Source organism: Pipra filicauda, unplaced genomic scaffold, assembly GCF_003945595.2.
Source record: "Pipra filicauda isolate LSUMZ 115617 unplaced genomic scaffold, ASM394559v2 scaffold164_size1636381_pilon, whole genome shotgun sequence".
NCBI classification, from domain to species: domain Eukaryota; kingdom Metazoa; phylum Chordata; class Aves; order Passeriformes; family Pipridae; genus Pipra; species Pipra filicauda.
In genome coordinates, this window is record NW_024104151.1 from 304,058 (window position 1) to 317,154 (window position 13,097).

The 13,097-nt window shown below is 40.7% G+C and overlaps 1 protein-coding gene across 1 annotated transcript in view; it reads right to left on the minus strand.

The window, feature by feature from the left end:
* Nucleotides 1-7,361, minus strand: part of HS2ST1 (heparan sulfate 2-O-sulfotransferase 1) — a 107,465-nt gene extending 100,104 nt beyond the window's left edge. Inside the window, exon 1 of the mRNA XM_027719925.2 lies at nucleotides 7,277-7,361. Coding sequence (XP_027575726.1) covers nucleotides 7,277-7,346 — 70 coding nt within the window. The 5' untranslated portion in view covers nucleotides 7,347-7,361. The remainder of the gene's footprint in view (nucleotides 1-7,276) is intronic.
* Nucleotides 7,362-13,097: the final 5,736 nt, after the last annotated feature.

Consider the following 13,097-nt stretch of genomic DNA (forward strand, 5'->3'; position numbering starts at 1 on the left):
TTTAACCTCATCCTTCTCTTCAGCTTTAGGTCCTCTTTATCATGCAACAGAGAGATTGTTTTCTTCATTTGATATTTACTTAATATTTTTCTCTGTGATTCCTTCCTTCTCCTTAACATGACAGCCAGCGTTTCTGACCTTCAGTCTCCCTTTTCTTTCCATGTCTTCCTACTGCCAGCCCAGTACTTCCCTACACAGACTTTGTCTTCCCACACCAGGTCTTTCACTGCTGCTCTTGCTTGTCTGTTACAGAAGCAAGAAACTCACTCTTGTATACTAGGAGATAACCATGCCAGAGTGGAGGAGGATGACAGGCCAAAGAATTTCTCCTCCAGCATCACTGAGTTTTATGACTGCAGTCACAGTACTGTTTCTGCAACTTCTGACCTTTCCAAGTACTAGTTCTCACACGTTTCCTCCTTTAAGGAGACTGGAAATGAGCTTTTCTCCCAGTTTCTCTCCTAGGTTCCTGATTTGCTGATTCCTATTCCACATACTAATCTGGCCTTGTAATAGAGATACTTATTCTCTCAGTTTAAAAGCATGCACAAGGTACATTCCTGTATTTCCCTATATATAGGAACATGTTTAGAGTCTTCCCTGATTCTGTCCCTGGGATGCTGAGCCCTGATCCTACTCAATCTGTAGCTTCTAGCAAAAGCTTAATTACCTACACTTCCTGACCTGTTGGCTGTGCTCCATGCTGTTCTTGAAGCATTGAATTCATACTGTCCTGGCTTTATTCTTTCTCATTCTGTCCTTCAGATGATACTCAGGGTCTTGGCTCTAGCGACATGCACTAGGAACATTTAACATTCTGGCACAAATGAGTTGGGCTTTGTGCTAAAAGAGGCAATTAGAGTGGGGAATAATTTCTTTTGGAAATTCTTAAGTTTCTATTTATCAGTGTGAGGTTTTTTCTCCAGTCTGCAGCTGTGAAAATTCATAGAGCTCAAAAGGTTATTTTGGCTTGTGGCAATTAACCACACAGAATACAAGGTTGAAAGCTCCAGTTTAAAAAGGAAGTGATTCATTTTTACTTATAGCCATGATAAGCACCCAGTACTTCATGAAAGGCATTCACTCAGACTTATGTAAGAATTATTTAATCTTATATAATGCTCTTGTTGTGCCAAATCTTGAGAGAGTTAATGAAAGGACAAATAAAAGCAGCAGGCATGCATGACTGAGTTGGAACATGAACTGTCCATCTACTACTCCTGTCTTTTTAGAAGGAAAAAAGCAATCTTTTTGCAGAAAAGAGTATCTGTGTTTTTAAGAAAAAAATTGTGTTGGACAATTCATTTTACACACAGATGTGATGTGGAGGAACTTGAAGCATAGTGTACAAGCTACTTGGAAGGGTTTCCTGGGTACTTGCTCAGTCATAGATTCCTGCAATGTGAATCTGAATACCATGATCTTAGCAGGCAAAAATTTGTTTCAGAGCTAAGGGAAACCTTCCAGTAGACATTAAATTCATGGAAAGAAAGTATTCAACTCAGTATTTTGTTTTATTGTTCAGCCTTGAGATAGAACAAGAACAGATTGCCAACTTAATGAAGAGCACACATGAAAAAATTGTGTTCAGAAGCCCAAACACCTATTGAGAGCATCACTTTTTATTGAACTTGAGCTTTCAGAAGCAAAATAAATCTTATGTTCAGCCAGGGAGATTAGACATCTCACCCCCAAAGAAAGAGACAAAAAAATGCTTTATTGTCATTCTAATTTATCAGCATGGAAGGTGGATGGTAAGAGCTGCAGTAGAACTTCCTTACATTGTACCCATAAAGGGTCAAATCTAATGACATAGATTTCAAGAGTGTCGTGCAAGGAACACCATCATTTGCTGGTTCTTGCTGTGTGTAAGGAAGGTTGTTTTGCTAGGGATGCTTTGACCACTTAAAGTAGATGGACTTAGAAATTAGTCAAGTGTGCCTTAAGAAGGGTCCATTAAATGCTAAAATGCAGAGTATTTATCTCAAAAGCAGCTAAAGAAAACTTCTGAATTTGTGTGGTTTTCCTTAAATTATTAACTAACTGTTAAGGCCCAACCCAATTACTTTGAAACGAATTTGCTGTCATGTCTAAGAGGAAGAGCCTAAGAGGCTCTAAGAGGGAGAAAATACCCAAGGAGACACAGAACAGACAGGTCTCTGATATGTTATTGAACACTGTGGTTCAGAATGCCAGCTTCCCTCTCAAATGCACTGTCATAAGCAGAAGGTAGCTGGAAAATATTATCAGTAATTTTTTCCTTATCACTTGTCATGAAGGATGGGCAGAAGGAAATGCATTATGCAATTAGTCACTAGTGAGCTCAGACAGGAGACAAACTACAGAATTGATCAGAGTATTCTTGCATTTATTGATCTAAATTGGAACCATGGCACCAAGTGAGCAAAGACTGTCTCAAAGAGTACCTGATTATCTGTTTAGAAATAGGCCTCATTCATCATCAAGAATCCATCAGCTTTGTTGCTGTCCAAGAAAAAGGGTATCTAACTACTTGTTTCAGCTGCACCTTGTACACTGAAAGCCTCACATACAGCAGCCCTTGTGTCCACCAGTGTGGAAGTTAAAGTGTCTAAACACTGAGAAATGGAAGAGGACTCTCAGCACTTCCCACTACTGAGGCAACCATGATAAAAAGAGTTGACCATGATTTACCCTTGCATCAAGGAAGCACTTCTTTTGAGTCATAGTTCATTTTGTCTGCTGTCATAGTTTAACCCCAGCTGAAAGCTAAGTACCACATGGTTGCCTGCTCACTCCCCATTCTATGGTGGAAAGAGGAGGAGAATTGGAAAAGGTACTGAAAGATGTTCTCTTGGCAATGATCTTTAGAGGTTGGATTTAACTTGGTTAGCTAGGAGCCTTTCTGACTGCCCTTAAGATAAAAGCAAGACTTGTAGGAAAAGCACATCATTTAGTATTTGCTCTTGCATACTTGGTGCCAAACTGTGATTGGAAGGACAATCCTGTTTTGGTATAGACTGATCCCTTTTAACCCAGTATAATCTTCATGTAGTTATATCAGTGGAACAGTGGTTCAAACCATGGACTAATGCATTCCGTACCTTAAATATGGGCAGAGTAAAATTTCCACTGTTTTCTACTGTGGGATGTATGTAATTTCAAGGCAGAACGTCTATCAAACCTATCTCTAGGTTACAGTTCCTGTCTCGGCTAGAAATTCCATGGGCAAACATAGTGGAGGAGGATAAGCAGAGAATAAAATAGTTAAGACAATTTTTTTTGCTCTACCCCTTTCCCTGCATTCAATGGCCTCGTTTCTCAATGTTATTCTACATTTTAGGCCACCTGACCCAGTTTCTGGAAAGCTCGGATCTTTGCTAAGGAGAGGTCTTGAGAAAAGACACATCTTTAACCAGCAGGTTGAGGTGGCTCATGGTGAAACACCTCAGAGCCTCTGTACTCAGTGCAGCCAGGCTCCAACCCTCAGTTTCCAGTCAGACTCTATGACTCCTAATGCTGCCAGCTTGTCTTTTCCCCTCCTGGGTCTGACAGCAGAGCTGTAATAAGGTGACAAACCGCAGCTTCCCTCCACTCCCAGGGGTGCGGAAACACCCGCATCCATTCTCCAGCGTTAGTCAGGCATGCCCCAACCGAAGCAGCCGTGTCTCCAGAGTGGAGTCTTGCTAATACTTTTATTAGATTATCCACATCATTCACAGAATATCTGGTTTTATGACCTGTCACTTCCGAACTCCACCACCCCCCACGCCACACACATGCCTGGGAGCCTGGCCAGGCTTTCCCCATGCAGATGCCCGGCCTTGCTGTGGAGGGGTGCTGGAGGGGCCCCACACACAGCAAGGCCCTAAGGGCAACAGCCCCACCTTCAACCTTGCCAAAAGGTTGCTGAAGGGACTGTGACAAAGAGGATCCACAACCTGATTTTTCAGGTTGTGTGGAGTAGGCAGAGGTGTGTCACCAGCTCTGGGACAGCCTCCCTGTGACCTCCCAGGTTGGCCTGGACCTCTGCCTGCTGCAGCAGCAGCTCCCTCTATAGCTGGCACTGGCTCCCCAGTCCTGTCATGCCAGAGGCCACGGCCCATCAGAACAGCAAATCCAGAGAAACTAAATCAAAGCAGACCTTTTACTACTTGATCCTGGCAGCAAAGATTCAGGTCTCCTGAAGAAAAGCATGGCAGCTGTCACCGGCCCTCAAACAGATTTGCCAGGCCAAGAAATAAGCCTCACAGATCATTTCTGCATCACTAGAACAAAAGGCAGTTCCTTCCATCAGGCAGTGAAACAAACATTAGGGGACATCTGACACCCACCCGAAGAGGCGTGTGTGGGTGTGAAGGGAGAGAGTGACTGTTCTCCAAACCCCATAACAGCCTGTGTGCCCCCCAGGCTTCCCAGAGACATCGTGGCTGCCCCTGCTCCTGCCTCAGCACCAACCACCGCAACAGGGACTGCTCTCCAGTGCAGCTGAGAATGGGGATCAGTGACAGGCTGGCACTGATGCATTTTCCTAAGGGGATCTGAGACAGAATCATGTCAGGAAGTGCATACAAAAGTGGGCTTTTCTTTTTTTTTTTTAATTGAAAAAGGTAAGTCTGAAAGGACATTGAGTTTGCTTGTCCTCAGTTCAGAGTTGTGCACAGCTCCAGCTCTATCCAGCTGCAGCCTCCCCCGCTCACCCTTTTCCTAGTTTACTGACAGATTCTTCACCGTGAAACTCTTTCATTTATTGTCATTTATCATTGTAACAGCTGGGGATTGCTATAAATTATTACCGTGTAAGTGAAACAGCCCTTGGCCTAACATGAGCAATGCTGCTATTCACCATTCATGCAGGTACAAGCACTGGAAGGCCACAAAATTTAATAATACTAGGAGTATTTGTTCCCCCATTTCTCACCTTTTCTGGGACTGGGGCTCTGCTGGGGCTCTGCCCCTCACAGGTTTTGTGAGCCTTAACTGTGTTTAGTTTTAAGTTAAGATACACATAGTCATATCTCACCTCCTTTTTAGCAGATTATTATTCCTTTAAAATGTACTCAAAAGGAATACCACTTACATGCTGTGAATCTGTATTCAGTGAGAAATTATCCCCCAGTTTAATTTTGCATTTTTGGTTACAAGATCAGAAGGACAGCATCACTTCATCATCAATTCATCCCTTGTTAAGCATTAACAGTGTAAACCTGGGATAGAGAAAAGGGTCATATGGACCATGAAGATCACACATGCATGACAGACACCATGTCTGCACCAGAGCAGCATCATTACAGACGTCTCCCACGGGTTATTGTAATAACAGCATTGATGTATATAAACGATGGTACTAAACAGGCTACTGAAACAGCCACTGAAACACTCTGGATGGATTTCTGTGGCAGAGTCAAGAGTTTTCACGTGATCTAAAGTTCACCACCCAGGTAAGAATTGCTGTCATTAGCTGATAAATTGTACATGTAGAAAGGCACATAAATGAGTGGCTGTGCAGTGAAGTATCTGAGCAACAAGTTCCCTATTTCCAACCTCCTCGTGTTCAGGCACTGAGCAATACCCAGAAGTCTCACCTCTATGGACAGAGAGCCTTCCAAGGGTCTTCTGCTGGCGTGGAGCACAGTATGAAGATGCTGGAAACTTAAGTGGGTTTTAAAGTGTGTTACTTGTGGTAATTGTCTTCGAGAAGGGAGGCTTTTTACCTAGGTGTTCAAAGCCAATGCTTGTGAGACAAGCAGAATTTGTGATTTTGCTTAAAGCAGTATCACTTCAAGAATGACTTAAAGACTCAGGTAAAAACCTTCAGCCAAGTTCATAAAACTGTGAGACTTTCTGGAGTTTTCACTGCTTTGGTGTCACTGACCTGTCTACACTAGTACAGCACAGAGGGAGAGGTCTGCAGAGCAAAAGAGCCAGTGCTGAGAATTCAACATTACATGATAGAGCACTCCAGGTGTGCTCCAGGAAACATCTCCCACTTTCATTTCACAATACAGGAATCCAGACCACATATTCTAATCACATACCACAATGACATGAACCAAAGCACGCAAGCAAGGACAACTGGGAGGTTCACATCAAAAGCACACTCCCGTTGTGTACCAAAACACTAATAAAGGCAATCAAACTGTCCCTTCCCAACTCCACAGTCCATGTCTTTCCCTGAGCACAGCCATTTGACAAAGAATTGTGCCTGATCCCTGTAGATATGCATTTAAGGATGGACAAAATTGTTCAGGATCCTATTGTGAGACTTTAAAAATTACATTTAGCACATTTGCTACTGATATTTGCTGCAGAATTGATCAGATGACAACTACAGTAATTGCCATTGAGACAGAATCAGCATTTTGTGGCAGTGTCAGTGGGCTAAAATAATACACTGTTCTCCACTTTTTTTCCCCCAAATGGTTACCACTGCAAGGCAGCTGACATTTAATTCCACCTTACAAATATACATAATCTGACTACTAACCATCCCACTCACATAGGCACATGTAAAAGATCTGCTGGACTCAGACTCATAAGTATGCTGACCCTTGCAAGTGTGGAGAACAGAGATATCAGCACTTTTTTAAAGTAGAGCAAATAAAGGTTAGATTTGAAATAGCAAGATTTTGCATAAGCTGAGAGCAGTTCAGTGGAGCACACAAAGTAATGCCACTGGCTCTAGTCCACTGTGACTATTGCTGAGAAGCAATAGCCTACAGGGGCTGCTGGGCTAGAAAGTGTCTGGCAATGTGTGGTGTAGGAAGAGCTCTCATCTATGCAAGTCTCACACAGCAATCCAAGTCTCCATGAGAATTAAATGAAACTACCTGCACACCTACTGAATATCCATCTGGCACCAAAACCTAAATACCTCTTCAGTCAACCTCTAAAATGCTTTAAAAATATTAAGCTACCAATCTAGCCCACCACACCCTATCCAAGAACTTGCATTCAGACTCTCCTGATCTCTAAGCTTAAACAGTTTCTTGTTTAAGCCAAATTTAGCTGAACAATTTATCCTTAGGCATGTCTTTAAATTTAAAAAAAAAAATAATCATGTGATCTACAGACTTTTTTACAGGACTAACATAATTATTGAAAAGCTTTATGTCCCTCCCTTGTTATCAGAGATTTCTCCAAATCTCAGCATAGTAGTGAACACATGCTACCTAACAACCTCAGCTAGGATTGCAACTGGAACCACAGGGTTTCCGCTGCACACTGACAGCTGGAGTTTGGATTTTGGTTTTCTGTTCATTTACTTCCCACCATCCATAGCCCTAAACCCTCTTACCTTCTTGCTCACCAGTTACCACAGGGTTTGAGCCTGTCTGGGAAGCTGGAGGGAAGAACAATCTGTTCATCTAAGAAAACATCTCCTGCAACACAGTGGAGCAGGGCTGGTGGAGGCAGGACTCGCCCTTTGGTTCCCATCGTTCACAGCCACAAACTGGAGCCACCAGCTGTGTGAGCTCAGTCAAGTGTGACTGCAAAAGCCTTGGGGTAGCCATGGTAACTTGTACATCTTCACCTGATGCACTAGAGTCACTGTGTCCTGCTTCTGAGAGAAATACTCATCTCTAGAAGTATCTTAATATTGAAATCTACAGATCTGAAAAAGCTAGAAAGCTTTGAATTGACAAGAAAAAGAAAATCTTTATTAAGCTGACACAAGTAGTTATTCTATTAGCACAGGGCAAAAATATGTCTGTTCTGATCCAGGTTGGACCCCGTCTACTTCTGTATTCCCTGAGTGGCTGCCAGACCTTCTCACAACTGGTGCTGAACAAAAGCAACAGAGCAAAATAAAAGTTTGGGAAAATTATAAAGTAATATCAGGGTCTCCTTTCAGGACAACAAGTGAGAAATAATTCTATCTAAAGTAATTTTTTTCCTCTTGCTATCAATACAAAATGTGAACAGAGCCCTTGAGAGGCCATCTCTGAGCCAACCTTTAAGGTACAAATCACGAGGAAACAGTAGCCTCAGTCACCATATCACTCAGATGATGTGGATGAATCATCCCCCATTTCTGTGCTGCAGATTCTCACAGGTAAAACAGACAACGACACTCACCTCTGTAAAGGAAGTTTATGATCAGCGATATGGAGGCATTACACTGAAAATAATGAATAGTTGCTCTGCACAGGGAACAGGATTAGAAACCTAGAAATTCTCCTAGAGGCTTAATATTCTCAATGGAGAAACACCAGTGCTTTTCCCATTGGATACCATGTAAGGGTTGATGTGGGAAATGTGAAATTAAGCCTCAGTGATATTTGCTTTTTCTTTTTCCAAAGATACATAAAACATAACTCCCTAAAATGTCCACAAAGGGGATTTCAGCATTTTCAAAAATTATAACACACAAAACCTCCCTGTTTTTGTGAGACTTCCAATGTATACCAACATCACTGTCGAGTATCTAGAATTAAAAGCAATTTAACTCAGATAGTAAAATTGGAAGATTTTTGTTTCAAGTGTTTGTCCTTTTGAATAAGCAATTTCCTATCTCATTATTCCATTTCCAGTACTTTTGCTTCTGCCTATAACTGTGTGAAGACATTTTAAAGCTTTAATTCATTTTCCAATTCCAAATAGCTTTCCTTAATCACTCATGTCAAACACCTATTTCACATTTTTAAAAACAATTCTGTGCTGTCAGTAGGAAAAAATTCAAATTATTAATCGCATGCAAGCTCCCCATGCTAATGTGTTTCCTGTCGTTCGCTTCTGGCAAAACATTCATTCAGTAGTTCAGTGTTTGCATTCATGGTACATTTTCTTGCCACTTCATCAGCTAAGGTACAGAATTCATCAAGTTACCCAACTTGGAGGTGTTTCTCACCACCAGATGCCTCACTGAATGCTCCCTGTCACAGAACAATGATAAGGGCAGCAGCACAGAAGACAAGTGAGCCCGTGTCTGTCAGTTTGACTGATGTCTTTGCATCTCCACCAACACAATTCACATGGCTAAGTGAAACTAACAAGCTTGCAATGTACTGCCTTGTACTTCCATTAATAGCTGTGGGATTAACTGGTTACAGCCCATTATATTAGAACATACCAAGGTAGGAATTCTGCTTAGATGAAAATTAATCAAGACTGGGCTGCAGGTCAAGTTTAGCAAGGATTTTCAGAAATTCATAAATTTTTAAGGTGAATGAAATGGAATAAAAAAAACTAAACCAGTTTCAAGTAGTTCTGAGAGATGAGGATTCGACTCTAGTCTCACAGGACTCAGTAGACTATGACTATAAATATATACCTTGGCAGTCCATGGAAAAGAAGACAGCCTAATTCTGCAGTCCTTGTTTAGACAGCACTTGTAGCCCTAGTGCCAGAAAGGCAATGACTAACTTCCCATCACCTCTTCTACGGTACAAACTTTCACGAGAGTTCTTGTTAGACAAGATTCCAGGACTTAGTTCATTTATGGCTCACGGGGCATTGACAACCCTACTCCCTTTCCCAGATGTATTTATTTCAGACCAGATGACTACCTCACCCTCTAAAAGACCAGCTTTGAATTGGGATAGGAGAAGCCATGAACATAACTACTGATTAGGCATTTAAACATTAAATCCTTTTGCTCTAAGTTTAATGTGGAGTTGCATGGCTAGGTGGAGACCCTCCACAAATTCGGAAAGAGGGATTAAAAGGACAGAATCACACACATCTTCACTACCTTCCACTGGCACTTTCAGTCTCCAGTTCTGGGGAACTGAAAATCTGTTTCCTTTTATGCTCAAGTAGTTTGTACTGAATACAAATGGGAATATTTTTGCCTGTTCCTTCCATGTGGAAGCATAAAAATTACTACTGGGACTCCTGCCAGAAATTTGAGTCAGAGAAGTAATACGATGTCTTTTGAATAAAGAACATTTGTTTCATAAGCCTTTCATATTTGTGGATTGTCATGAGTGCCTTTCTGTGTACAACATTGAAATGGTGAATTCTTGGGCCTTCTAAAATGCAAATAAGAAGAAGCAGTCTGTTGCTGTTCTATGATTTTACAGGACTGCAGTACCTGGCTAAATCCCAGAGCCATGATGTATTTCACAATGACAGTTTTTAAGGTGGGATGAAGCGCAGTTCAGCTATTCCAATCAATACTGATGGTATTATGTGGACACCAGTACTAAAATACTTTACAGTGATTACTTTTAATTTTGAAATCCCAGACAAGGTGTGTGCACGGTACAGACATAGCCAGCACAAGTCCTAACAAGTTTTATATTTGTCCTTATGTTTTCTGAATTGCAATATATTCTTGGTATGTCCTAACATTCAGAAAGCCCTTGTCAGCTTCTTGTAAAATCTGAACCACCCCCATCTTTACTGTACAAAATACAGATGAGGCCAATCCTGACCAGTTTGCTTTCCTAAGTCATCGTGTATAAATCCCTGGCTATGATGTTACATGCAAGAGTAAACTCAGACTACCAGTAGGCTACCAGGCCTGCTCAAGCCTCACCAAAGCTGGCAAGAGTCCTTTAACATACAGCAAAGTCAGCCCGAAGTAGTTTCACTCCAGGTTTGACCTACAGATCTGTACACATATAGGGACTATATCCTGCACTAGAGGAACTTTTTGTACTATACACTATGAGGAAGAAATTCATCATTCACATATATCTCTGATTGGTGCATGTGCCCTCTGTAAAAAAATCCACAACAGGCTGTACTCAGGTTGTCTTCCAATACTGTCGTCTTTAGGAATTAGCAATTCCTGCCTTCTTGAGCTGCTTATTTCCTCCTAAATACCTGAGTTCATTTTTTGGGGGAAGTATTCTGAAAGCCTTGATGGCCAGTTTCATAGCAACAGTCAGCCCTGGGAGTAAGCTAAAAAAAGGAAGACAAACAAAACAAAATATAAATTCAAGGCATATCTATATTCAGTACCACCAGATATACAGAAAATCAGAATTATTTTAAGACAAGTGAGGTAGTGGGATCAAACCACTTCCTAGAAACCCAGACCTTGGGCACCACTAATCTAAAAGCATACCACTAATTTGGTTCTGTTCAATATATTATGTCTTAAGTATACCTTCCAGTGATTACTGGCATTATGCTACAAAGGTTCTATACAGAGTTCTTGCCATATTAAATTTTAAATTTTAGCATGGTATCTTAATATTGGAAGGTATAATGACTTCTGAAGAACAAGCAAAACCATTATGAAGCAACCCACATCCCCAGCAGATTTTGCTGGGGTACCTTTACAGTACCTTGTATTTCATAGCACTGGCTAATTATCAGTACTTGCTGGAGTCAGCATGAATTCTCAAATGCCTGTGCTTGAAAGGGAACATCATTATAAGTCTTTGTGGTGTTGTCAAATCAAAAACCCAGATGGACAGACTGCTGACAGCAGAAACTTGTTGCTGGAACCAAGCAACAATGACCATAATTTCCTGGCAAAAGTAGCTACATATGTTGTACTTCTGATGCTTATTCTGTGGCATGACTAATTGAGACAATAGTAAAAAGCATTCTCATGGGATATTAAAGTGATATCTGGTGTTAAAAGTGGCTCTCTGGATGCACTGGTGCGATTATTAAGGATGGACAAAAAACATTTGTCAAACTCCCAGACTGAACTTCGATGAAGCTGCCTGGTAGAAAGCATTCTTTTCAGAGGAGACTGGAAAGCCTCAATGTAATACACAAAAACCCACATTCTGCACTGATACACTGAAGTTGCCTATAGTATATTGAGCTTTTTAATTCCTAGTTATTTTGAAGCACTATAGAGGCAAATTAACTAATTTTCCATGTATTATCACACCTAGGCTCCTAGAATTCACCTCAGGTCATTCCTGCACAATTTTCCAAAAAGAACTGAGTTGAGATCCAAGAGGCCATTATTCAGTGATGATAATCAAATTAATTGATTTCTTTTAATCTCATTTAATCTCAGATTCTAACAATTTACAATTAATTCCCAGATTAAACTCTAAATGTATTATTGATAGCAGAACTAAACCAGTTTTAATGTTACCCTTTTCCCTGGGACAGATTTCAAAGTGGACTGCCAAGTGGACTGTTCTTCTACTAAGAACAATACAGCAAAATGCAATTACGAAGCTGCTTCCTCTGGCCAAAATTAGGGCTCAATTGTACAGAAAAAAAAAAAAAATCAAGCTACAACTACCATATGTAAGTATTTAATTTGAATCACTCTTATCATTTACTCAGCTAATGTTTTGTTCCAGAACACACCTACACATTTTCAGTGGTTACTTACTGCAAGCCACTTACTGTAAGCATATACATAAGCTCCAATTACTTGCATGGTTTTGTCAAAATATCTTCAGCTTTTACTTTTGGGCATTTCCTAATTTGCTTTTCTTCCCTCAAAACATCACAGCCATCTTTTGGTAGCTTCTGTTGGACATGGACTTGCTGGTCATTGCCTAAGAAACTTGTAAGCAATTCTCTCGAGTTCTATTTTAGCAGAGCACCCACAGACATTAAACTTCATATTTTTCAATCTTCATACTACCGGCTTTAATCTACTGCTACACCATGTGCATTGGAACAAGAAAGACACTCTCCCTACAGTGTTCCTTAAAGGTATGGGATATTCTGACAATTAGAATATAGTAGCTTAACTCTATTCTTTTTTTCTACTTCCATAGTGTTCAATAAATTGCACAATTATGGAGGTACCTGTGCTAGTGACACTGTAAGAATTGATACACCAGCACAGCAATTCCCATACTGTACATGAGAGCCAGAGATGTCAGCTCCAATCCCAGCAGCAGCAGAGCTGTACTAACACACTGCTGTTTGTGGGTTAATTATGCTTGCATTTCAGAAGACTAATTAGTTTGGGCTAAGTTTGGGCTAGTTTATGCTAAGTTCAATATCTTTGCACAGTCACAGACTTCACGGATATACTTCTTCCCTTCTTCCATCTTCCCACACACATTTGTTTGAATTAAGACACTACATACTGACGGTTTACCTATAGCCAAAATTTCCATATGGTAGAGAATTTTCTTCAAGATACAACACTACTCTAGAAAGAAACAGAAGTAACATAAAACTTATAAAAATCTCATGGTTAGCAAAAAGTCCAAATCAGGATTTCTGTTAAGAAT